This window comes from Hyposmocoma kahamanoa, unplaced genomic scaffold, assembly GCF_003589595.1.
Source record: "Hyposmocoma kahamanoa isolate Upper Pololo Valley unplaced genomic scaffold, ASM358959v1 160, whole genome shotgun sequence".
Classification (NCBI taxonomy): Eukaryota; Metazoa; Arthropoda; class Insecta; order Lepidoptera; family Cosmopterigidae; genus Hyposmocoma; species Hyposmocoma kahamanoa.
Window position 1 is genome coordinate 7,116,908 of NW_020653575.1, and position 26,489 is coordinate 7,143,396.

A 26,489-nucleotide genomic window follows, 5' to 3' on the forward strand; every position below is an offset into this window, starting at 1 on the left:
TGAATTCGTTAATCTATACAGAATACATTTTGTAAAATTAAAATTGAAAGCATAATAGTCACATCAATGATCTCATAATACAAAAAAGAAGTCACATCAATTTCTTAAAACTTGCAACGTCTAAATTGACATAACGCAAATTGACATGACATAGCGTTATAAATATAGTATCGTAACGAAACGTATAATATTCAACTCAAGGCAAAGAGGATCTCCCTACCTGACAGCACTGGATGTGAATGTGACGCAAAACGTCAAAAACAGAAGTTTACAAACAAGGCAGTTTTCGTTTCGTATTTGTCGATTTTGAAGTAATTAATTAACATAATTTCTTAACATTTTAGACGCTAGAAGTTTAACATGAGGCGAAGCTTGGCGCCGAGCCAGATCGGCGCTGGAGACAGCGTTTTCAAGAGCCCCTTACTTGATAAGAACAAACGAAAAAAGCGGGAGTGTGTACGAATTTCTCTTGCTCAAAAATCTCCATCCCAAGCGATGTCAACGTCTGACCACGAGAATCTGATCAAACAAATACTGAGTAAACCCTTCAAAGTACCTATTCCGAACTACATATCATCATATTGCAGCAAAAGTTTGGGACTAAAGCGAACGCAGGTTAGGCGCGCCTTACACGACGCGGATGAGCCGAATGCTCTTGTTTTATTCCGTCCACCGTATATTCCAGAATATGAAAAGATGAAAATGAACCCGAATGATATAAAAGTGGCTGTAGTAGTCGACCCAGTGCTGGGAAACATTCTTAGACCTCATCAAAGAGAAGGCGTTAAGTTCATGTACGATTGTGTAACTGGAGCTCAGATTGAAAACGCGTACGGGTGTATTATGGCTGATGAAATGGGTTTAGGAAAGACTTTGCAGTGTATAACACTGTTGTGGACTCTTTTGCGGCAAAGTCCAGATTGTAAGCCCACTATTTGCAAAGCAATTATTGTATGCCCTAGTAGTTTGGTTAAAAACTGGTACAATGAGATTGGGAAATGGCTTGGACAGAGAATAAATGCTCTTCCAATGGACGGAGGATCTAAAGCAGATATTACATTGAAATTGAAGCAATTCATGAATACTTATTCCGTGACTAGGGTTGCCACACCTGTCTTGATCATTTCTTACGAAACATTCAGGATTTACGCCAACATTTTGCACTCGTCTGAGGTTGGTTTGGTGCTTTGCGATGAGGGCCACAGATTGAAGAACAGTGAGAACCAAACATATCAGGCTTTAATGGGCTTGAAAGCAAAAAGGAGGATATTGATCTCAGGCACACCAATTCAAAATGATCTGACAGAATACTTCAGCTTGGTACATTTTGTCAATGAAGGCATACTTGGAACAGCTGCTGAGTTCAAAAAGAAATATGAAAATCCTATCTTGAGAGGTCAGGATGCACTGGCTACACAGCAAGAAAGAGAAAAAGCACAGGAATGCCTTCAAACATTAACTTCGATTGTCAATAAATGCATGATCAGAAGGACAAGCAGCTTACTTACTAAATACTTGCCAGTTAAGTTTGAACAGGTCATTTGCGTTAAAATGACTCCCCTCCAAACACAGATCTACAAGAATTTCATCAACTCAGATGCTATTAGAAATAAATTCACTGGTACTGGAGATAAAAACACACTCAGTGCTTTATCAAGCATCACAACCCTGAAGAAACTATGCAACCATCCAGATTTGGTGTATGATAAGATTATGGAAGGCTCAGAAGGCTTTGAGAAGGCCAGAAGCCTTCTACCAGCTAATTATGACATTAAAGATGTGAAACCAGAATTCTCTGGCAAGTTGATGATTTTAGATTGCATATTGGCTAATTTGAAGACCAATACAGATGATAAAATTGTTCTTGTGTCGAACTACACTCAAACTTTGGATTTGTTTGAAAAACTTTGTCGTAAACGATGCTACCAGTATGTGAGGCTTGACGGTTCGATGACGATTAAAAAACGCGCCAAAGTAGTTGAGAGTTTCAACAATAAAGACTCAAAAGAATGGATCTTCATGCTAAGTTCTAAAGCTGGAGGATGTGGGTTAAACCTCATTGGAGCCAATCGTCTGATTATGTTTGACCCAGATTGGAATCCTGCTAATGATGATCAAGCTATGGCTCGCGTTTGGCGTGATGGTCAGAAGAAGCCTTGCTATATCTACAGGTTACTAGCAACAGGAACAATAGAAGAAAAAATTTTCCAGCGTCAGGCACATAAGAAAGCGTTAAGTGACACAGTAGTTGACCAAAATGAAGAATCATTACGTCACTTCACATCAGAAGATCTGAAGGACTTGTTCCGTTTAGAAGAAAACACTTTATCAGACACTCACAGCAAATTTAAGTGCAAGAGGTGCATTAATAATATTCAAGTGACACTCCCTCCAGAGAACTCCGATTGTACTTCAGACTTGTCAAACTGGTACCACTGTGCTGACAAAAAGAATTTGGCAGATTTGGTCTTGAAGCAATGTTGGGACTTGGCTAAGAGTATATCTTTTGTCTTCCACCACCGATCTGCTCAGGTTGTTGCTGATAAAACAGATAAGGAAGAGGATAAGGAGAATGTCCAGGTAAGGAAAAGAAGGAAGATTGAAGTTGATGAGGACTATTCAGAACCTGATGATAGTGCTGATGAAGATTATGAATAATTCAGTTTTTCAGTTTGTTGAAACTATGAAAAATTAACTTAATTTTATAGTTGCTAATAATTATGTTTCTGAAAGAAAATTATCATTATGCAATTATGTTGTGATTTGCTGGTCAAATATTAGACAGTATTCAATAAAGCAATGAAGAAGAGATGTGAAACAATAAAACCAAAATGTAAATAACAAAAAAATATATTCATTAACAAATATATTAAAGATTTTTCTCACAAGCACCCTTATACATTTACTACACAAATACACAAGAGGATGCTAAGAATCCTGGAGCTCTGGTGGCACGAGCACTGGGATCTTGCACTCTAGTCACTACAACCTGGAATTGTGCTTAAAAATTAGACTAGACTTACAAATCGAGTGTCTGGTGGTAAGCGACATGCCTGCTCATAATAGTCGCAGGGCTTTAATGGGTTTTATTTTATCGTTCAACGACTCGTGTCTAGCTGCCCACTAGATCGTGACGACAGTTTATCGGTTCACGGCAACCGCTTTGTCGTTTGCACAACAGATTCGTTTGATGTTGCGATTATCTGTCGTCACATTTTTATCGTGAAGCTTTATCGTCTGACGACTGTCGTTCTAGCTCTTCCCATTGTCACGATAGTGTCGCCGTAACGTCAAAAAAGGCTTGAACGACAGTTAATTGTGTTGTTCTATGTGTGAGCAACTTCATTTAAATATACAAGCCACAACACTTTAAACTGCACAACTATCTGTCGTCACGACATAATGGGAAAACACCCTAAATCGCAAAGAAAGCCAGTTGCCAGTTACCCCAAGCAAATTTGACAAGTCCCATGTGCCAGTAATTGACCAGCATCCTTACCCATCAAGGAGCTCTACTAAACTAAGTTACGGAAACCAACCCTTTACAATATACAATCGCTATATCATTTAACTTTTACTCGCGACTGTTTTCTTGTTACGGATTAAATAGTACCTAATACACTGATCCAAGCTATAATCTACTCAATATATCAATAAAACTTTCTACCAGATTAGATCATTTCATGCAGTCTAACTGCATATACAGTTTTTTGGAACTATGGTATATAGTTGTACCCTTTATAACATTATAACAATTGTGCCAGACTGTTAGACCAATTACCTGGTTTTAAACTAGGAATTTCCCTGTACTACGAGTACCAGAGCACTGAAATTTATTCCAGAGCACTACCCAAAACAGGAACAAATATTCCAAATTGGACCTACTAGGAATCATACCCGAGACCTTATCTACCGCCCCTAGAACCGTTTGACAACGGCCGGTCAAATAATTTATTATTATATTTGAGAAAGTTATATATTGCAAATAAGTATGTAAATCTAATTATATTTTATATATCACATAATATGATGTACTCTTCCATTTAGCGTGTAAATATTCATTAAAAATTAATCTTAGTAGAACTAACTAGAACAACTAAGTTTAAGTCCATAAGACCAACTTGGTGGCTGTGATGAGTAACCTCGTTTCTCAGCTTCTTCGTCCACATCATATGGAGTACGCAGCACTTTAAGAAGAAATCTCACCTATGGAAAGAAAGGTAAATGAAAGTACTTGCTTACAAAATTATATCATTAAATGTGTATGCATAAAGTACATTTTAATTAATATCTTTCGGCAATCTTCGTGTTTCGGCTGTCGTCGGTTAACTAACAAGTAGCCCTTTAAATTATACTGGCTGCACTCAATTGAGTTGGAAGTATATGAAGTAGCTCCTAGTCTTTATTTAGCTTCTATATTTAACCGACTTCAAAAAAGCAGGAGGTTCTCAATTCGACTGTATGTTCTTTTTTTTTATATGTATGTTACGCAATAACTCCGGTATTTGTGAACCGATTTTCATGATTCTTTTTTTGTTGGAAAGGGGGTACTTCCATAGTGGTCCCATTTCATTTTGAAGAAAATCATCCACCTTTAAGGGTGGCTGTTCACGCATGAAGATTCATTTTTATAAATAGCACCTAACTTTAATTTAGGAGCAATTATTTTAATGGTTTATTTTGCTATTTCTCCAATTCAAGGCGTTTTTCTCTCAATATATGTTGAGCAGTGGGAACAGATTATTATTATCTCCAATGTCAAGTCCTGTATAGTGGCGAACTAGGGGATATTTCAATAAAACTTAGCAAATAGACGTAATTCCACGTAATTTTGAGGTCGATTTTTTTAGTACTCTGTACTGAGATTATTGTTAACTTGCTTGGTATATTGTGGTTGTACTGTACAAATTTCCATATTTAGTAATTTATTACAGTTATCATCCACAATAATTTTCAATTCTGAACTGTGTACTTTATTGTAATATTGATTGTAATGAATATTATGATTTTTTATTACAGGCCTACCGCTTAACTGAGTCGGTTCCTGAGGTAGCTGCGCGGTGCGGGAGGAGTGGCAGATTAAGTAACAGTTACATCACGCTGCACACGGGATAAATTCAAAAAGATTTTTCTGACGATATTCAATAACAAGTTGATTAAAATAAGTGCCAAATGGCTTGTCTATTCATTTCAATTGTCAATGAAATAGTTTTTTTTTTTAATTATATTTTCAGATAACAACAATTGACTAATTTGGTAGGCACTTGTTTTTTCTTTCCTTTGCTGGTTTTTAATTTTTTGAAGTCTGTTAAAAAGAATCGGGACTGACTGAATTGACCCTTTAAAGTGAACTTGCAATGCAATAGTGAAATATCAACATTTATTCTACATTTCTGTAATTTTAACTTACTTTTTCAAAATTATTTTTCTCCGCGTCAGCGATAGCCTCTTGCAGGATCCAGTTTCTTGGCACATACACGGGATTTACTTTCAACATACGATTTCGACGAACATCTTCAGACACTGCAAACACATTTAGCACATGAATTTCCTATTTTTCTTGATTTCAAAGTCTCCACAGTGGCTACTGTCATAATTAGAGCATTACTTATGCATTTAAAAAAGAAGTACTACAAATCTTGGAGATGTTTAAAAGTAAATATGGAATATTGATTGAACGAAAACAATCAGACTAGCAATTAAAATTTCAAAAAGTACTATTTAACCGACTTCAAAAAAAAGGGGAAGTTCTCAAATCGATTGTTTTTTTTTTTGTATGTATGTTACGCGAGAAATCCGGCATTTTTGAACCGATTTTGACGATTCTTTTCTTTGTTGGAAAGACTGTACCTCGGTAGTGGTCCCATTTAAATTTGATCAGGGTTTGAATCCAGTTTCGCGCACTTTCCGGTAACCGATTACAATAAAACTTGGCAAATAGATGTAATTCCACGAATTCTTGAGGTCGGTTTTTTAAGTACTCTGTACTGATTTATAATGTTACTATGTGGCTCAACTTTAAGTCCGACTTCTACTCGGCCAACTTTTTTCAAAATTTTTGACACAATTAAGGCGACAAAATCAAGAATAGCTGCAGTATAATTGATTAGCATCGAGTATATAACCGGAAATAGAGACGAAATAAGGGCCATCCACCCCTGGCAACTCATCAAGCAAATGGGCCTAATATCACTTTTAAATATCAACTCTCGTTTGCGCTGAATCAGGAATTAGAAAGCTGAAATAGCACAGCGCCAACTACTGACCTGTGTGTACGTCTCCGTATATTCCAAAAATATTCTGTATTTATTGCAACAAAGACAATATCTCTAACAATCAGCCCCCCTGATCCATTCGGTGGTGTGGGAAAAACAGCAAAACATCAATTACAAAACAAACGAAATCACATTTCATCGGGAATTAAATATTAAATGTGTAATTTTTCAATTTTCGCCCATTATAGCAAAGCTTAAGTTAAACTGGACGATTTGAAGTGAAACAATAGACGACACCCGTCAATTGTTTCGAATTCGGGCTGGCCAATCAGAGCGCAGTTGTCACCGTAATGATTTGGCAGAATAGTTTTCAAACAAATTAAATGACATTTCGTCTCTATTTCTGGTTATAGATATATAAGATTCTATGATATCCTACCATTTTCTTTTTCCAATCTCTGCCGATACCTCTTCACCCACTCCTCCCACCTGGAAGCCTCACGAATCTTGTTCAACGACCATTGTGATTCCAATACAGATTTGTCTAGCAAATCTTTATTGTCTACCTGCAAATACAATACCAAGTCGGATGCTTATTTACCTACAATTCGTTTGCACACTAATATGGAATGCGCTTTTATATCTGATAAATCCCGATGGTCGATAAAATTTTTAAGTGATCCTGTGCTTCATCAAATCCTGAACAAGACCTAGCCGTAAATTATCTCACAGAAGTAAACCCAGCTCTCTGGTTGACTGGTAGACAATGATTAATGGTGAGGTTATTCAAAAATCTCTCACTATATGTCACTAGCTGCAACAAATATCGAAAGCCAGTACAAAGATCTATAACAAACTATAACTATAGCCGATAGGAAAGTGCGTAGTGAGTGTAAAAGAATGCATAATTATGATATATTATTTAAAATTTGTAACATAATTCCCGCAGAAAAAAAAATTATGCTTTATCAAATGCTGCAAGAATATTCAAGTAATGAGTATAAAGTACCAAAACGCTATAACTATCCAACAAGACAAGCAGCGGTGGGCAGGTACGAGATTTTTAAAACAAACAATGTGTATGGAAAAAGGACGAAGGCCTATTTAATTCCAACATTATTTAATGATCTTCCTTCACACTTAAAATGTTTGCAAGGTAATAAAAGTTACATAAAAAATGAATTAAAGAAATATTTGTTAGATACATTGTAGTAATTTAGAGAGCTGTAATTGAGTAACAGAATGAAATGTTATGATTGTAATGTAAGCGTAGCAACCAAACTCTCCCGATAAACTTTTATGAAGTTTGGGAGAACATTATCTTATTTGTAAAAAAATGTAATTGACAAGATAAATAAATTAAAAAAAAAAACAAAAACTCATAGGAGAATTTCCGTAGCTCAGTTGGTAAGAGCAATGCTACGGTGCAGCATGGACGTGGGTTCAAGCCCCACCGGGTCGACGAAATGTTTCTGTGTGTACGAAATTTGTATTCATAATCCCAACAAAACTAGTGGAGTTACTTCGCAAGAAAATCTCATTAAAGGCCTAATAGTATTAAGTCCCCCATTCAAGGTTGGCAAGATTAAACCGTTTTGATTTAAATCAAATTATTTTTTCAACAAAAATCAGTGATTTAATCGAATGTGTATAATTTTATTTTCTTTCACAGAAATCAACATAAAATTAGACAATTACGTTTTAAAGTCAAAGTCAAAGATCATTTATTCCATAGGTAAAATAAATTTACACTTGAAAACGTCACATTCAAGCTACTGCTACTAAAGACTAGGATCTGAGAAATCAATATCATTATTATAATTACTTAAACAAAAAAAATAGCTTGCCAGCCTTTTCAATTCCCAGTCGGTTTCTTAATTTACTATGAACAATTCCAAAGGTGGAAAACACTCTTTCAGCTGACGAAGCTATCGCTCCAAACAATTGCTTAACCATTGGAAAAACGACACGGCTCCAGAATCCACACAAATTTGATTCAAAGTGTATTCCATAGCATTTAAGTTTATTTGAAAATAGCAATCCCTAGAGTTTCTTGCTCGTTCTTCTCAGGGAGGTCAGCGTAGTGAACGAGCAGTAGCTTAAATGTGACGTTTTCAAGTGTAAATTTATTTTACCTATGCAATAAATAATCTTTGACTTTGACTTTGAACAATCTTTGACTTTTCCTCTTCACTAAATATATTTTTCTGTGACATCCACCACTCTAGTGGTGTCACATTTTTTTTAATTTATTTTTATCTACCACATGATTAACCTTTAACATTACTACATTTCAGGCAAAAATATAGTTAAAATGTATGATAAAATGAAAAAATCAAAACAATCGTGATTCATTAAGATTTTTTTTTAAAAATCGTGCTTTATTCGATTTTTTTTTTAAAACTCATGATTTTTTCCAACCCTGCCGCCATTTGTACTATTTTGTGTGCAATAATGTTTAAATAAATAAAAAAATACCGTATAATAAGACCAGCAGCGTAACCCCATATAAACTTAGCAGCGCAGCTTGTAAATGTGCACACGCGCCGTGCACGGATGCACACATTCGTATAATCTCGCGGTGCACTCGCGTCCCACGCGCCATTATACAATTGTGTTCGTAGACATTCCATGGTTATTTACACAATAGTGCCTCAAATGTAGAACTGTGCAGAATGTCATTTCTATTGCTTTAGTAGCAATAGAGCTCGTGAAAGAGTTCACCCAGGGAAGTACTGCCACCTATTTCTGCCGTCAAGCAGTAATGTGGGCATTATTATGTTTATGGTTTGGAAGGGTAAATGTACTGGCGAAATTACAGGCACATGGGACTTGTCAACTTATGTCTCAGGGTGACGGGTGCAGTGGCAGTGCCCCTCAGATCTTTGCGATTTAATGTTCGCTCAGTCACTTGATATTATAAAAAAAATTTGTGATGACGCAGAACACTATAACAATTTATGTTTTTTCAGAAATATTACCTTCTCTTATTAAACTGTAATGGCATGCAATGTTCAAGACTTTTGTACCTCAGCAAGCTGTCTAAATGTCCCTGTAAAATCTGCCATAGTCTGCTCCATTAGCTGCAAGACGTCATCAACTAAATTCTGATCACCGTCTAGCATTTCTTCTAGGCCCAGTTTTCGCAGATACGTTGACCTGTCAAATCGAAAATTGCATCATAAAACACAGTGCAAAAAGGCGGATGGCGGAGGATAGTATCGAAGAGGATCTTTTGCCCACCAGAGCTCACTGATAAGGGATATCCCTTGACGCGACATCCGCCAACATGACACCAGTAGCTGGGATTTGAATCCCTTCTAGTAGCGACTACGTAAGCGAAAAGACCTCGGGTAATTCATACGCGTGGATTGCGTCGCATACCGGTGCTTCCCGCCGCGGTATCATCTAGCGCGCTCTGCAATACCGCAGAGAGAAATGCGCAGCGATACTCCGGGGGCAGTCTCAGATAAGTCAAATAAGTGTAAGTCATATTTCCCCCGGCCCGGGATTCGGACCAGAGAACTTTGTGGCAGACCAGCATGGAAAAAAACTATTAAATAACGAGCTTACGACAAATATACGATACACTTAAGGATATTGTCTAAAGAATATGGTAATTCGTTACATGATAGGATGTACTTTATCCGATCATATAAAATCCCGAAAACAGAATAATATAAAAGTCTACATATCGAGTTCTTAGGTTTTCACGTATTGTTACACATAGGAAATGAACCTGTTTTTCTGGATTTAAATCGCGTATATTTGTTTTATCAAACAAACCGACGTTTCAGGCCCTTTACAGGCCCCATGGTCTCGGTTGACATGAGACTTCTTGGGAGTGACCTTAGATAGTAAACTTCAATGGTTTCCACATATATCTTCCCTGGCCAGCAGGGTAAGCTCCGCTGCATACGCAGTCCGCAGAATACGTGAGCTTACCGATGTTAGTATTGCTAGACTAGTTTACTTTAGTTACTTCCATAGTATAATGTCCTACGGGATTCTCATGTGGGGTAAAGCGGCAGATATTCAAACCATATTTGTATTGCAAAAACGAGCGATTCGTTCTGTGTACCGTCTAGGCTCTCGGGTTTCTCTCAGAGAAAAGTTTAAGGAGACTGGTATCATGACTGTGGCATCACAGTACATTTACTCAAATATTTTATATGCTCGTAAAAATATACATATTTTCAATAAGAAAGAAGATATCCTCAATATTAACGTTAGAGCTAAGTCATCATGGTAACCCATGGCTCCAGAATCCACACAAATTTGATTCAAAGTGTATTTCATAGCATTTGAATTTATTTGAAAAGAGCAATCCCTAGAGTTTCTTGCTCGTTCTTCTCAGGGAGGTCAGCGTAGTGAACGAGCAGTAGCTTAAATGTGACGATTTCAAGTGTAAATTTATTTTACCTATGGAATAAAAGTTTAGGTTAGGTTAAATAATCTTTGACTTGACTTTGACTTTGACTTTGAGTCATGACAGTTTCATTTCCTATAAAAGTCTACAACTAATTATTTCAGAATAAAATAGCTATAATTTTGTTTTTTAACTTAAGCCCTATAGGTATGAAATTCACATTTACCCCAAAGCTTAATAATAATAATAATTATTATTATTATTATTATTATGTTTAAAATAAACATAATAATAATAACGCACACACTCAACATAGCCATCGCATAAATTTCGGGGAGCATGCGCAGGAACTTTTCAATTTAGTTCCACCCTCACCATTCCTCCTTCAGTCTACTAGAAGGTCCGGATCCATGGTGATATACCACCAATTCGCACTAAGCTCTTTGCATCCTCCTTTATGGTGCGTACGGCAAAGGAATGGAATACTCTATGGTATCTGTATTTCCCGAAAAGTACAATTTGGGGCTATTCAAGGCTAGAGTGAATAGGCATTTTTTAGGCAAACGCGTCCATCGTCGGTCACATCGTCGCTTAACATTAGGTGAGATTGTGGCCAACCGTGTGTCTATTATATATAAAAAAAAGCCCCGCACTAGGGAAACCCTGTGTCGCGTGTGCCATGGACACACACATAGACGACCACAAATTACACCCAAACTCACGAGAGAAATAAATGTAGGCCATACCAATATTTCTCCTGGCCCTATGGTATATTGAATATTGCCCAGCAGTTTAACGAACACCGCGCGGCCTGTTACCCCGTCAGTCGCCATCGGACGCTTGTCAACGTCGGATCTGTGTCAAATTTTCTCCGCCTCTTCTAACTTTATTCATATAAATTTAGAGCGCGCAGATTGCGGGATACGAGTGGCGGCCCCCCACACCTCACCTCCTAAAATCTAATATGAATATATCCTTTAAAGCAAGGACACCGCAGTTAAAGATATCACAATTGTACATATTCCGTTATAATACCCACACATTCTGCACAGAGGATTATTTTGTTTAATATTATTTTTGTAAGGGGTATACGGAATAATATGTACAAGTGTTTTTTTTCAAGATACACCTCGCCACACTACCAACGTTTCCATGATTCATTTCTAGAGTTTTATTCAAAATTGGTACGAATCACTTTCAATATAGACAGCGATACTTGTAAACAGATTATATACAATGAGTGCAGTACTCACAAAACTCTCTTGTTAACGTAATCCTCTAGAGTGCTCCTTACGTCTTTAATTTTCTGTTTCTGGTCTTCGTTCAGGATTGGCTGCAATGCTTCCGCAAACTTCCCTAAGTTCCACAGAATGATCTGAAAATTATAATCATGCGCATTATATCAACCAAGGTTATTAGATTATTTATGACTCTTTATTCAATTTTGTTTTTTAGAATGGAATCATTTATTTCGGACCATGATCCATAGTAATGTTAGTTATACAGTAAATTTTTCTTACGTGCGTACAATACAAAATTACTTAGTTCTAGTGAAATGCCACGTCTAGACCACTACCCTACGCACTTGTAGTTGCACCCAATGTAGTTGGTAGGGGCAGTCCAGCCAGTTGACAACGACGGTTAGGATGCCATAAGCGCTGCCGCGCACACGCATCATGAGTGAGGCAACCTTCTTGCGCATAATGGCATGAAAGCCATCTGTGTACGCCTCCGTGAACATGTCGCGGCAGCCCCATTAGCATCCTAAAAGCGTTGTTATATTGCACCTTTAATGTATTCAGGGTTCTCTGCGTATACTTCACCCACAGGTTGCTTTTTATTATTATTTATTTTGTTTATTTTTATTTTTGATTCTTTAACTTTTTCACAAAATTCGGGGAGCATAATATAAATATGAATGTTTACAAAAATAACAGAATATGTACACACTCATATATACACAAATAGACCAAACAATAAAGTTGGCGTATTGTTCATTGAAGGTATCGAACAGTGCCACTTAAAACTAAAACTGCAAAGGTCTGAGGGTCACTGCCACTGCGCCAGTGACCTTGAAATGTGAAGTCGACAAGTCCCATGTGCCTGTAGTTTCATGGCATCCTTACCCTTCAAAACCTAAACGCAGTAATCACTCACATTACTGCTTGGCGGCAGAAATACGTGGCATGGAGTTCTAATAATAATAATGAGCCAGACAATTACCTTTCTTTGCAGCAGTAGAGCTCCTTGTGAAAGAGTTCGTCCAGGGTAGTACTGCCACCTTACCTATTTCTGCCACCAAGCAGTAATGTTAGCATGACTGCGTTCCAGTTTAGAAGGGTAAAGGTGCTGGTAATTACAGGCACATGGGACTTGTCAACTTATGTCTCAGGGTAACGGGCGCAGTGGCAGTGCCCCTCAGATCTTTGCGATTTAATGTTCGTCGCTTGATAAAAAAGTTGACTCTGATACAAAAAAGTTAATTTTCCCATACGCTCCTGGGAGCCTTTTTCCACGAGAACTGGTAAGCGTGGCTAGGAAAAAACATTTTTTCCAATTGATAATCCTATTGGTGGATTTTTCCCTATTGGTAGGTAAGCTTATTGGTGGATTTTTTCCTATTGATAATCCTATTGGTGGATTTTTTCCTATTAGTGGATTTTTTCCTCGCACATCTCTGGTACAATCGCAGCCTAATATTACCAAAATACAAATGCATTAGTTATGTCAAGTTTCGTTATCAAACATTCTATGTCGATAGAGTACTAGTGTAAAATTAACACTAACCTCCGGCTGTTTATTAAACGCGTATCTGCCCATGTCGTCCGATGTGTTGGGCACAAAATGCTTGTTGTAGTAGTCAATGAACCCATAGGGGCCATAGTCGATTGTCAACCCTAACACGCTCACATTGTCCGTGTTTAGTACGCCATGTGTGAAACCGAAACCTGAAGAAAGTCAACGGCTATGTCATATGTAAGCAAATTACTTATTAATGTTGAATTATATTTTTTTTATTTTTGTAAAGGGATTTCAACAAGAACTTCGTTTTGTAAATCAAAATAAAACACTACATTTAGATGACAATGACTCAAATTTTTATTGTATTAAAGAAGTAAGGTTTGGCAATTATTAATGAAAAATGATATCTGATAAATCGACTCATCCGTAGAACAAATATCTATATGCAAGACTACTTGTTCTCAGGACATACTACATTTCGTTCGTTCTTCTTCGCTGTGAATGTCAGATCGACCGTTCCGCTCGATTTAATATTTCCGAAATGAAATAAGATATATAAATTCTCGAAACACCTTTACGTAGGCCGTAGTTTTAATAAGGAAACTATTCTCGTAACGTACTTATTCCCTTTTCGCTGTACAATCACATCGGACTCTGTTCTTCGGATGAGTCGAAATGTCCACCACGACCACAGTTACAGATGTCGATTCTTTCATCAAAATTTTTAATCACTTTTTGACAAAATGGTGGGTCTATTTCGTTAATTACTTCACGAATTTTGAGTCTTAAGGCTGCAATCGATTAGATTGGCTTCGTATAAACTCTGTCTTTAACATAACCCCATAAAAAGATATCCAGCGGTGTTAAATCGCATGATCGAGTTGGCCATTCAACGGTTGAATTTATTAATATTATGCGATCGGGAAACTTGGTTTGCAATAAAATTATTGTTTCGGTGGCTGCATTGACCTATTTATTTGTAAGTCAATGGGTGGCTGTGTGACTTTTTGTAATACAATAAAAATTTGAATCATTATGATCTAAATTTACTTTTATTTTGATTTACAAAACAAAGTTCTTATTGAAAATATGTGATTACTTTTAAGTGTTGTTTTAGTTTTAATTATATTGTTTCACTTATTGAAATCTTACATTTTGGTACAAACTAGAGCAAGTATTGGCTGTTTGAGTTTGTTCACCCGAAGCTAGGGAAACTAGGGACTTGATGCACTTTACTCCCGCTACGTAAGGCTACATTGACGTACTTCTGGAGCATGAGAAGTAGGAAAAATATTTAAATTATAAAAAACCGACCTCAAAAACTCGTGGAATAACATCTATTTACCAAGTTATATTGAAATCGATTACCGGAAGTAGCGCGAAACCGGATTCATCCCCTTTTTCAAAACACCATCTTTCCAACAAAAAAGAATCGTCAAAATCGGTTCACAAACGCCAGAGCAATCGCGTGACATACATACAAAAAAATACAGTCGAATTGGAAACCTCCTCCTTTTTTGATGTCGGTTAATTTTACTACCTCCGTGGCCGAACGGTTACCATACCGGACTGCCACGCAGAGGTCCCCGGGTTCGATTCCCGGGCCGGGAGAAATATTTGTATGGCCTACATTTACTTCTCTCGTGAGTTTGGGTGTAATTTGTGGTTGTCTATGTGTGTCCATGGCACCCGCGACACAGGGTTTCCCTAGTGCGGGGCTATGTTGAGTGTGTGCGTTATTATTATTATTATTATTATAATTACCAAAAAAAAATTGTTAGGGCGCGTTCCCGCTATGTCGTGACGACAGATTGTCGTGCAGTTTACAGTGTCGTGCCTTGAATATTTAAATGTAGTTGCCCACATATAGCACGACACGATTAACTATCGTTCACGATTTTTAATAATTACAACGACAAACTGTCGTCACAGTGGGAACAGCTAGAACGGCAGTCGTCAGACGATAAAAACGTGACGACAGATTGTCGCAACTCCCATTGGCGTCATGTCCTAGTCCTAGTGGGAACAGCTAGTCACGACAGTCGTTCAACGATAAAAAATCGTCCACGACAGATAGTCGTGATATGGGAACAGGCTAGACTCGACAGTCGTCCAACGATAATAAATCGTGACGACATAGTGGGAACGCGCCCTAAGGGACATCTTGTGTCTCCATGACACGACGTCGGTTTAAAGGCGACACAAAAAAGTGCATAAGCCATTTAACAGTTATATTGCAAAAATAACACAATAAACATAATGCAACCTCACCTTGCCAAGTAGCAACCATATTCAGATTTCTGTGTGCGATTTCTGTATACCATTTCACGTACTTATCTTCACCAGATGTCTCGATTTCTGGGAAATGGTGCTGAAACATATGTGTGCCTTATTCCATATATTAAAATATGTACCCGGAAGGTTAAAAGTTATAATTGAATTTCTGCCCTCGTCGAACACAGAACAGAAGAATATCAAAAGCTAATATACAACGGGCGGCCTTATTGCTAAGTAGCTATTTTTTCCACACAAACTTAGGATAGGAAATTAGGACACCATTGTATCTCCAAAGCAAAGTATATATTAAGAGAAATTTTAGTACCTTTGCGAAAAGGTAACGAGGTCTTTTCTGAACAAAAACGGGTCTAGAGCAGCAGTTGAACTACAATCGACAACTAAATTAGGGTAACCTATCACAAACTCGATTTTCTTTTTTCCGAATTTTATTACTCCGAAAACGGTTCGACTTTTTTTCATTAGTGCGATGACAGTTTTAGTATAAATTTGGAACACAGAAATGTCTTACAACAGAAGTATCGTTTGTCCGAAAACCTATTATTAGAATAATTATTACACATACGTATTCTTTGGGCAGAAGTTTGTTTGGTGTAATCATGTTTGTTATACTGTCTGTTTTCCATATAATTTAGATTGCTGAAAATTCGTTTCGACAAAATTATTATTCTTAGATAAAATTGTACCGCCATACAAGATAAAATAACTAAGATAAAACGGTACGACCCCCTCCTGTAGGATTAGGTTAGGTTAGTATATGAAAAACCAGCACGATCCGACCGAGCGAAGCGAGCGACTACAACTCGACCAAATTAACTTGCATCTCGTTTACTATGATTTCTAAAAATGCTAGGTGATTTAATTTAACGAGTCGTATTGTGCGACACTTTCTTATACTTTTAATATCTGTAATAAGAAATAATATAACAAAAATGTATCATGAATATCGTATTTTTACAAAATAAAAATATTCAATTAGATACATTGGTCAAACAGTTAGTTGGGGAAATAAAAATCGGAAAAAGAATATAATAACTTGTCTATATGTCAATATAGATAGTAAAACATTAAATGGTGTATTTGGACAAATGAAACAAAATCTATTCAATAAAAGTTTAAAGGTTTTTGGAGAAACAAAATTCTGTAAATCATGTTTCTAGCTTGTGATAGGTAACCCTGAATTAGGGATGCACATTACGAAAGGATACATTTCAATGCGATTTTTAAGCAAATCATCATTCATCAAAAAAATTATATCAATTTAAAATTAAGGCGAATCGAATCGTCTAGATCTTATTAATTTAAACAAAAGTCTCAATCTTAGTAATGATTTAGTCAAGTACAGAAACGGAAAATAAAGTGGACAACAACGTTTAGGACATTAAGTTGCTTAGATGACATTATCATTGAAAAATTGAGTTATATGTAAAGGATTGGCATCCGTGAAAAGCAATAAAAATTTATTAAATTGATATTTAACTATTTTTTGTGAAATTACTCCACTATTATGTTATAATTATTAATACAAAGATCTAACACTCAGAAATAATTCCTTCGAACCGGCCGGATTAGTTGGCATAGCGTCTGGCACGGTATGCTAGGAGACCTCGAAGAATTTTTTCTAAGTGTTTGATCTTTGTATTAACAACTATAACAAATTAATTATTTATAGCAATGAAATCATGTAATAAAAGTATTAATTATTACAAATTTTGAAACGGCTTTGTGACATTTTGCGAAGACTATTCAGAACGATCCGATCCGTAGATCGTTTCAGAGGTATATGATCCATTACGATCCAAAAAATCGATTCAAAGCAAAAAAAATCGTACATCCCTAAACTTAACGTCGCGTAACTTAGGTTATGGATATAAAACTCACTTTGATAATGAAATCAACAAGTGTCTTCATAGTGTTAGGCTCCTTTCGTTTATCGAGTATCTCGATAGATCCGAGCCGGTACCACGCAGGCGCCAATCGCATCACGATGGCTGCGCGCTCCTGTCGCGCCGCACCGGTGTACATTTTGTCTCGCCATACTTTGTGGTCGTCGCTTACTGCAAAAAAAAAATAAACATGATAATTCTGCGAAATTCGTCGGCCTATTACAACTATACCCTAACCCTAATACTGGTTAAGGACTTGACACGATTCTAAATTCGACATAGGTTTTACGGCAATGTTTTGTTTCAGTTAGCATGTTATACACTTAACAACATTCTGTAAATATTGCACATCGTCAAAATCCGTCTACAGCCGGATTTACTTCTGTCTGACGTGTAGTGTCGTGACACGTCACAATTTTATATATATACATATATATAAAATTGATGTTTTATATATATATATATATATATATATAAAACATCAAAGTCATTGGCAACGAGAAGAGGCGCGCGTAGTCGCTAGAATGCGAACCTAACCATTAGCTTAAAACATCTAAAGCTTTCTCAAGGACTTGGCTTTTCATTCTAAATGACCTACATTTAGACCTGTAAATACAAAAAAAAGTTGTACCCACCCACCAAAGCTGCAGCTCTTGTGGTAGGAATGCCGAGATGGTGACAAGCTTCAGATGCAACCATCTCGCGAATGGAGGAACGCAGCACGGCGCGCCCATCGCTGAATCTTGAGTATGGAGTCTCACCAGAGCCTTTCAGTTGTGGTTGCCAGATTTCACCTTTGCTGAATTTACGATAACTATAATGTTACCACCACACTCTACCTTCAACTTTGATGGCATAGGACTTTTTTAAGAAACATTTCTCCTCTCTTGTCATTGTTTCATCAATTGCAATTAAAGTAAAACACAAAAGAAACTACTACTAATCTATCTTCTTACTTAATATTCAATATTCAAAATGTTTATTTGCAGTACACAATGGTATAAAAGGTTATATATAGCACAAAGATCACATTATGGATTCTCTCGAGCACAACAAATTAGGAGGGAAGAGAGTAAGTGGGCTGTTTTCGAATTTGCCTTTTTCCTAAAAGGTTCTGTTAAGGAATTCATTCATATCATAATAACAAGTCTAGTTTAGCTTAGTAAGTAGTAATGCAGCATGGGTACAAGCTCGCGACCGCAAAGTTCGAGCCCGGAGGGTTCGCGCGAGAAAGAGAGCTTTTAATTCTGCCGCCAAGTCCTGCAAACGCGAATTCCGGAAGGCCAGATTCAACCATATCAGCAGGATCGGGACCAGGCTTGCATCCTACCCTCCTGGTAGTAAGCAGTTCTGGTCCCTGTCCAAAGCAGTTGAATCCAACTTCTGCCGTCCCACCTTGCCTCCCATGCAAAAACCTGACGGATCACTGGCTCACTCTGCAACGGATAAAGCAAACTTATTTGCTGCAATGTTTGCAAGCAATTCGCATCTAGATGCAGGCTCAAAACATCCACCAAATTTACCTCGTTGTGACACTTCAATGCCGGAGGTCACAATCCACGCAAAAGAGGTTCGTAGAGCTCTGCGAAGTCTAGATGTGAATAAGGCCAGTGGTCCTGATGGTATACCAGCACGGGTACTGAGGCTTTGCGCGCCTGAGCTAACTCCTGTACTGACGTGTCTGTACCGCCTCTCACTAAAAACGAGAATAGTGCCTAAATCATGGAAGCTTGCAAATGTGCAACCAGTCCCTAAAAAGGGAAGCCGCGCCGACCCCTGTAATTACAGACCAATCGCCATAACTTCCATACTCTGCAAGGTTATGGAAAGAGTTCTGAACGGTAAGCTGCTATCATACCTTGAAATAAATGACCTACTCAGTGATCGTCAATATGGCTTCCGCCGGGGACGATCAACTGGGGATCTTCTCGTGTATGTTACGCATTGCTGGGGCGAGGCCATCGAGAAACACGGTGAGGCACTGGCCGTATCGCTCGATATCTCAAAGGCCTTCGACAGGGTTTGGCATGCAAGTTTGCTGAGCAAGCTTCCTGCTTACGGCATCCCTGCCGACTTTTGCAGCTGGATATCAGATTTCCTTGGGGAACGGTCGATTCGAGTAGTCATTGAAGGCTGCTCATCTGACTTGATGGCTATTGATGCTGGAGTTCCTCAAGGGTCTGTTCTCTCGGCGACTCTTTTCCTGCTACACATCAATGACCTATTGGTCCCGGGTATAGTTGGGTATGCAGATGACAGTACAGTTACCGAGAGATACCTGTCTAGCGCAAGAGACGGCAGGGAAGATATTCGTTCGCTGAGAGAGGCTATGGTAGAGCGAACGAACCTGACCTTAAGTCTTGTTGCCCAGTGGGATGACAACAATCTGGTCAGCTTCAACGCCACCAAAACGCAGGCCTCTCTTTTTTTTCCGCAAAAAGGAGTCCATTTGATCTGACTCCTACTTTTCGGGGTGTATCTGTCCCAGTTACCGACCGCCTAGAGCTTCTTGGCATGACATTAAGCGCAAACCTCAACTTTGGCGCTTCTATAGAATCTAAAGCGCAAACTGCAGCCAAGAAGCTGGGTATCCTTAACAAGGTGAAGCGATACTTCTCGCCTGGACAGCTTTTAACCTTATATAAAGCGCAGGTCCGGTCTTGCATGGAGTATTGCAGTCACCTGTGGGATGGCTCAGCGAAATACCAACTAGAGGCTCTTGACTCGATTGATCGCAGAGCCAGGAGGCTTATTGGCGACGATGAGCTCGAATATAAACTTCATAGTTTAGCCCATCGGCGAAAGGTCGCGGGTCTGTCGGTTTTTTACAGATTATACTTCGGAGAGTGTGCCCATGAGCTCCACCAGCTCATTCCATCCGCCCCCTTTTACCATCGGACATCTAGACGAACGGCGGGATATCACCCTCACCTGGTTGATATTCCTTTAAGACGTACTAAGCGCTTTTCGTCATCTTTTATAATGCGCACAGCCCGTGACTGGAATTCCCTGCCTGCGTCTATTTTTCCGAGTACATACAACCCGAATATTTTCAAGGTGCGTTTGAATAGGCATCTTCTGGGCGAGCTCGTACCAACGTAGACCTCATCTTTGCTCTAGGGCTAGGTAGTGATCAAGAGTACGTCCATTTTTAACAATAAAAAAAAAATAAAAAATAAATTTAGTTTTTTTTTGAATATTCTATCATTGGTTTCATTTTTCAGTACATTAAGCAGTTTATTGTAAATTTTCATGGAAATTACTTATGGGCTTGAGGAATGTAGGGTTATTAACTCATAAGTTACCTATTGACATATTCTCCAAGAATGTGAGCTCTTCCATCGCCCAGCTGATCCGACCAAAAACCAAACTGGTATCCTCCATACCTGAAACCAATTTAGTATCAATTTGGCTTCCACCAATGAATTTGATCAGTGTACAATCAGTATGATGAAAAATTTATTTAATGAAGTGTCAGCTTCGGTAATTCTTTACTATATGTATATAATATAATAATACAATATTTCCACACAATTGCAATAAATTCTGTTCCTGTCTATGTAATAAATAATATGTATTTTACATACATATGTGATTGGCTTTTAAGTTGATTATTTTTCGCTTACAAGTTAATGTTGTAAAAAATGTTGAAAACTTCAAACAACTTAGTGATTTTTAACACTTGTAAAATATGTATATTCAAAGACTGATTTCATTATCAAGCTAACAAGCATTTAATTACGCATGTTATTATTAAACAATTAAATTCTATACAGTTAGACTACGACTGTTCGTTGCCGCGCGGCTTGCTTGTGCAACCATTTATGTATCGGACGACTATCAGTGCTGCAAACATATAAAGTTGGCAGCATTGTGCTGAGCCGAAACCTTTTCAGTATATTATTTATTGTAACTTTCCTTCTCTTGTTATATGTAACACTGTGATGTAATGTGCTGAATAAATGCTATATCTATCTATATTTTCAACAACAAACAGTACTATCCTTTACCAACAAACATACTTTAAGTACCAAACAGTTGATCACTTTATTACCTGTGTGATACAGTCAATGATCCTTCTGGGTGGTATTTCCCAGCAACAAAATTGACAAACTCCTCAGTGTCTGCCACTACCGGATCCAGGTCTAGCAAGTCTCTAAGAGCGTCTTCTGATGCACAAACAAGGTGTAGAGTTCCGACTAACGGTTCTGTCGGTACCTGGAACATCCATTTGCGTATTATAAACATAGTAAATAATAAATACAAATATTATTTAATTTTTTTATGATACAAAGTGGGACGAATAAGGAGGGACGAATAAGTTGTGAGCCTGGTGGTACGTGATACGCCTATCGATAACAGGCAAATCACACATCAAATGTGAACTGGCAACCAGTACCATTACAATTTCGATAACTTTACAGGATGGAGAACAAATCATTTATATAGCATCTGATTTGTTAAATAAAAATACGTAGTTTTTAAATATTTTTTATATTATACATGTACACTTCACTTTTTATTTCATTTGATGATTGCCAGTTCATGGTCGATATGTTGCTCTGATCTAAAAGTAACTAAAGCACTTATTGTTATGGAAATTGGAAAGGAAAACGATGGTACCATAAGCACAGGCCCCGAGACAATATAGAGAAGTTAGTTTGTCTATATTGACCCGGCCGGTGAACGAATTCGGGACCTCAGAGATGAAAACCGGTGCGCAAGCCCCTCGACCTCGGACATCGTCACATTGACATAGGGACATATATTAGTGAAATTTTCACCATTATATCTACATATTTCGGTGATTACGCATTAAAAGGAACAAAATATTTTACCTTAGAGAACACTGCATTTTTTACGGCCATTGGCACGTTATACTCCGGATTTTCGTCAATAGGAAGTTCTGCATAGCTCGGTGAACTTTTGAACTTCCACTCCTTGAGGTCTTTTATCGTTTTCATGGTGTTTCCGACTTTATAACTTTGCTGGTTCATCACCGCCGCCAAAACACAGAATGCGCGCCGCATTAGCACAGTCACGTTTCTTAATTATTAAATTGAGATAAACATTACTGATATCACACTCGGATAATATCACTCCGACGAGCATTTTATGCTAAATCATGCCAAAATTAAATAGAAATAAATTGCACAAAAACAAGTACCTATTTTACTATATAAAACTTTAGGTACCTACTTTGACATTTTAATTGACACTGACAAATAGTGATGCGCGATGAGCGTATTAATTTCCGGTGGAATATGGGTGGAATGCACAAGGTGAAGAATTAATTTCACCAAGACTTCACCGATGAAACGTATATTTAAAAAAAATCGAAATAAGAAAACGATAGCGGAATTTTAAACAATTTAATATCCATGATTGAAAAATCACATTCAACTGGAACAGCTAATTTTTAAGGCGTAAGCCCATTGCGGCGGTTGGGCTGAAAACCCGCGCTTTTCTGCTTCGGATTGGACTTCATAAGGATTACGCATTACTTCTAGTAGAAATCGCACCTAGGAGATAAAATTATTTTCAGAGCTGTTGTTTTTTCAATATACTAGACATAAACTGCAATAGGTACGTACTTTCTCATAGTCGTCATTCTCAGCATCAGTGATAGCTTCCTGTAGCAACCAATTACGGGGAATATACGCCGGATTTACACTAAGCATGCGTCTGCGACGTTCATCTTCAAACATTCCTACAGAACTTGCATCAACTGAAATTGTGAAAACTACTTATCTACAGAGGCTAATAGTTGCTTTGCGTAGCGTTGTGGGTCAAGTTTTCAGCTGCTGTATGTAAGTTATTGAAAATAAAAGCCAAGTAGAACTGACCAGCTTCTTTGTCAAGTCTTTCGCGGTATTGATCAAGCCAGCAGCCCCATGAAGCATGGGACGAGAGGCGCTTCAGAGACCATTTCTCATCTAATTTAGTCTCGCTTACCAATTCACATGGTTCTAACTGTAAAAACACGAACCTTAATTTTCCTTACCTTCATTATTTTAATATATTATCTAACACTTTGTACGTAGAATTACCTCTGCAAGCTGCCTAAACGAGGCCGTGAAATCAGCACCTGTCTGTTGCATCATATCCAGCAGTTTCTCTACCAATTGCTCATCGCCCCATCTCTCTTCTTTTAGACCAATCTTCATTAAAAATGTCTCCCTACAAAAAAGTATCAACAAAACAAGAAGACAACATTAAGCATGTTGGTGAATATCTAAAGAATCAAGCTGTTATTATTAATATTTTGCATAAGTGATCATTTTATTGCAGTTCTGTATATTTTACCGTAAATATGGTTACTTTATACGAATACTTACAAAATCTTGTTCTTGCAGTATGTGTCCAAAGTCTTCAATAAATGCGACATGTGAACCTGTTGAGATGAATTCAAGAGCGGCTTAAGAGCGTTAGCTAGTTGGCCAATATTCCATACAACCACCTGAAACCACGGGCAGACAAAAAGCTGCTAAGCTGGTAGAATGTGATTCAAGTATTAATCTAAAGGTATTTTAATGGAGAAGCATACATCCGGCTGCTTAGCCAAAGCATATCGTCCTTCTCCATCTGAGCAGTTGGCGACGAAACCACCATCGTAAGAATCGACGAATCCAAATGGACCGTAGTCCATGGTGAGGCCAAGGAGACTCATATTATCTGTGTTTAGGAGACCGTGGGTAAATCCTAGGCCTGTAACAATGATACTGTGCTTACCTTACCTGATTGGTTAGTTTGTTGACATGGACGTTTTATTTCTTGGAAAAAGAACACCTCGTGAGATTTTATTTTATAATTATTTTATTTTATAATGCATATAGTTGATCAGTGTGTCCTAATAACTACTTACCTTGCCATTTAGCAACTAAATCCAAAGTACGATGCGCTATTTCAGAAAATAATCTGATAAAACGATTTTCGTCAGTCAGATGGATATCAGGGAAATACTCCTGAAAATTTAATGTCTTATTACCAACTCGATTGTCAGGATAAGGATATGCATATTTTTACACGTCAACTGTTACCTTGATGATAAAATCCGACAACTGTTTTAATACGGCAATCTCTCCAGTTCGTGATAATATTTCGAGAGAGCCAAACCGGAACCAACTTGGAGACAATCGAAGAAGTACCGCTGCTCTTTCACGTTTTGGATTCCCAGTATAGTACAGGTCTCTAACTACAGCTTCATCACTAACTGCAGAAAGATTTTAAATTATGTAATGTTAATTTGTAAGTACTTCTTGTTACATAGTGTGTTTTATGGTTAACAACAGAGAAATCCAAAATTCGATATCTCATTCCACTTGTGAAAAGAGTTTTGTTTCTACTACGGCTGTACATACCTATTTAGATAGGAAATAGGAAGTAGCAAATAAACACAAATTCAAATTACTTGCACATATTTAAAAGAGGTTATGTACCAACTAAACCACCAGCTCTCACACTTGGTATGCCTAAAAAATGACAAGCTTCGCATGCTATCATTTCTCGAACCGCAGCTCTCAATACAGCACGACCGTCGTGAACACGAGAATACGGCGTCTGTCCAGACCCCTTCAGCTGTATTTGCCATCTATCACCATGCCTGTTGCAGATAAACGTTACATTTACTTTAAAAATTGACGTGGCGGAAAAGTAAAGCGCCTGCCAACAGATGTATAGCAAAGAAACATAAAATAAATTTTTGTTACCGATTTACGTATTCTCCTAAAATATGAGCTCTTCCATCTCCTAGCTGCCCAACCCATAAGCCATATTGATGACCTCCGTATCTAATGGTAAACAATATGCACGATTAATTTGGATAATTCATACGAATAAAACGCTTGAATTGAACGAAACTGAAAATTAAACGCTGGGGTTTCTTACCGATGAGCTACAGGGAGAGCTCCATACGGAAGTTTTCTGCCCGCAATAAATTCTGCAAATTCTTCCCTTTCAGTAATTTCTGGATCCATATCTAAAATGCTCGTCAAGGCGTCTTCAGACGCACAAACTAGGCGTATGTTTCGCTCCAAAGGCCGAGGTGTTACCTACGACATTCGTAATGATTTGTGAAAGTACAAATAAAATTGCTCCAGTACGAAAATTAAAACAACATAGAAAGTAAGTACCTCCGAAAATACAACGTTCTTTATATTTGACCGAATTTGGTCATGATTTTCGTCGATAGGCAACAAAATATACTTAGGATACTGACTGAATCTCCACTCAGTTAAATTTCTTTTCAAAGCCGCAGTTTCTCCTTCCATTTTCATGATGCAATTTTCTTCAAGTTTCGTGAATGTCGAAAAAATCAAAATCGAGAAATGTTTATTTCAGAATTTGCTAAAATGTCATATAATGACTGTATCATGACGTTTCAATTACTTCTTTTTAGACTTTCTGACTGAATTTGAATCTTAAAATATAAATGAACTAATAATTAAAATGCCACAAATGCAATCGATTTAAAATTTACAGTCGTTTCGTCGTAATCGAAATTCCAGTGCCAACCCTACTCCATGGGTCAAGGTCACGAATATGCTACAAAATTAAGTAACCAAAAAGAATTTATAAATTCCGTTTGATTTCGAGATTACTAAAAATGGTCGGATTACACATCCGGAGTGAAATTCGTCAGTTCGCCGACCGCAATTTCATCAAGATTTTCAAGTTCACTTTCCCGTGCCACTTTCTCATTTCAATTTCTCACTTTCGAATAAAATTCCGATAGGTACTACAAGCGTTGAACTCATGCGCCCGTATGGTAAATTTTTGAGTGGGTTGCATTAATTTCATGGACTGTGGATGATTTTCGTAATATCTATTTCATGTTTCACGGATTATAAGTGACGAATATGGTGTATACGGAAGGATATTTGAAGGAAAAGCTGACCAAGGAATTGGACGCCGTTCATGTCGTAAGTACGATCTGTCAGATTTCATAATTTCTATTGACCTGTAGTGTTGTCGCGTTGTGCT

At 37.6% G+C, this 26,489-nt stretch overlaps 4 protein-coding genes across 4 annotated transcripts in view; 2 read left to right on the forward strand and 2 right to left on the reverse strand.

Annotated features, from left to right (window-relative positions):
• The first annotated feature begins 322 nt into the window (after positions 1–322).
• LOC113225365 (DNA repair and recombination protein RAD54-like) lies at positions 323–3,297 on the forward strand. Its single transcript, XM_026457649.1, has one exon. The coding sequence runs from the start codon at positions 361–363 to the stop codon at positions 2,656–2,658; it is 2,298 nt and encodes a 765-aa protein (XP_026313434.1). The 5' UTR covers positions 323–360; the 3' UTR covers positions 2,659–3,297.
• Positions 3,298–3,331: 34 nt separating this feature from the next.
• On the reverse strand, positions 3,332–22,608 carry LOC113240676 (UPF0061 protein PFL_0486-like). Its single transcript, XM_026478044.1, has 12 exons — positions 22,346–22,608; positions 21,562–21,725; positions 20,813–20,893; positions 18,143–18,306; positions 17,503–17,678; positions 15,598–15,697; positions 13,372–13,532; positions 11,838–11,959; positions 9,245–9,374; positions 6,655–6,781; positions 5,411–5,523; positions 3,332–4,206 (listed from the first exon to the last, which is right to left on the reverse strand). Exons 1-12 carry the CDS (start codon positions 22,535–22,537, stop codon positions 4,084–4,086), a joined length of 1,653 nt encoding a protein of 550 aa, XP_026333829.1. The 5' UTR covers positions 22,538–22,608; the 3' UTR covers positions 3,332–4,083.
• A 283-nt stretch (positions 22,609–22,891) lies between these two features.
• On the reverse strand, positions 22,892–25,783 carry LOC113240648 (UPF0061 protein Pmen_0558-like). Its single transcript, XM_026478003.1, has 12 exons — positions 25,640–25,783; positions 25,395–25,558; positions 25,217–25,297; positions 24,947–25,110; positions 24,548–24,720; positions 24,373–24,472; positions 24,055–24,215; positions 23,846–23,967; positions 23,558–23,687; positions 23,354–23,480; positions 23,102–23,235; positions 22,892–23,029 (listed from the first exon to the last, which is right to left on the reverse strand). Exons 1-12 carry the CDS (start codon positions 25,781–25,783, stop codon positions 22,907–22,909), a joined length of 1,623 nt encoding a protein of 540 aa, XP_026333788.1. The 3' UTR covers positions 22,892–22,906.
• Positions 25,784–26,269: 486 nt separating this feature from the next.
• The window catches only part of LOC113240652 (bolA-like protein 2), a 50,663-nt gene continuing 50,443 nt past the window's right edge, over positions 26,270–26,489 (forward strand). Inside the window, exons 1-2 of the mRNA XM_026478006.1 lie at positions 26,270–26,274; positions 26,358–26,428. Coding sequence (XP_026333791.1) covers positions 26,366–26,428 — 63 coding nt within the window. The 5' untranslated portion in view covers positions 26,270–26,274; positions 26,358–26,365. The remainder of the gene's footprint in view (positions 26,275–26,357; positions 26,429–26,489) is intronic.

What these genes read in the sequence shown, in the direction of transcription:
- LOC113225365 (XM_026457649.1), top strand. Translation starts at nt 361, where the DNA reads ATGAGGCGAAGCTTGGCGCCGAGCCAGATCGGCGCTGGAGACAGCGTT.
- LOC113240676 (XM_026478044.1), bottom strand. Translation starts at nt 22,537, where the DNA reads ATGCGGCGCGCATTCTGTGTTTTGGCGGCGGTGATGAACCAGCAAAGT. An exon ending in AAGAGCTGCAGCTTTGGTGG is followed by an intron (nt 17,679 to 18,142) that starts GTGGGTACAACT and finishes TTTTTTTTGCAG; the next exon opens with TAAGCGACGACCACAAAGTA. An exon ending in CATTTAGACAGCTTGCTGAG is followed by an intron (nt 6,782 to 9,244) that starts GTACAAAAGTCT and finishes TTGTATTTGCAG; the next exon opens with GTAGACAATAAAGATTTGCT.
- LOC113240648 (XM_026478003.1), bottom strand. Translation starts at nt 25,783, where the DNA reads ATGAAAATGGAAGGAGAAACTGCGGCTTTGAAAAGAAATTTAACTGAG. An exon ending in GCTCTCCCTGTAGCTCATCG is followed by an intron (nt 25,298 to 25,394) that starts GTAAGAAACCCC and finishes GTTTACCATTAG; the next exon opens with ATACGGAGGTCATCAATATG. An exon ending in TTTAGTTGCTAAATGGCAAG is followed by an intron (nt 24,216 to 24,372) that starts GTAAGTAGTTAT and finishes TCATTGTTACAG; the next exon opens with GCCTAGGATTTACCCACGGT.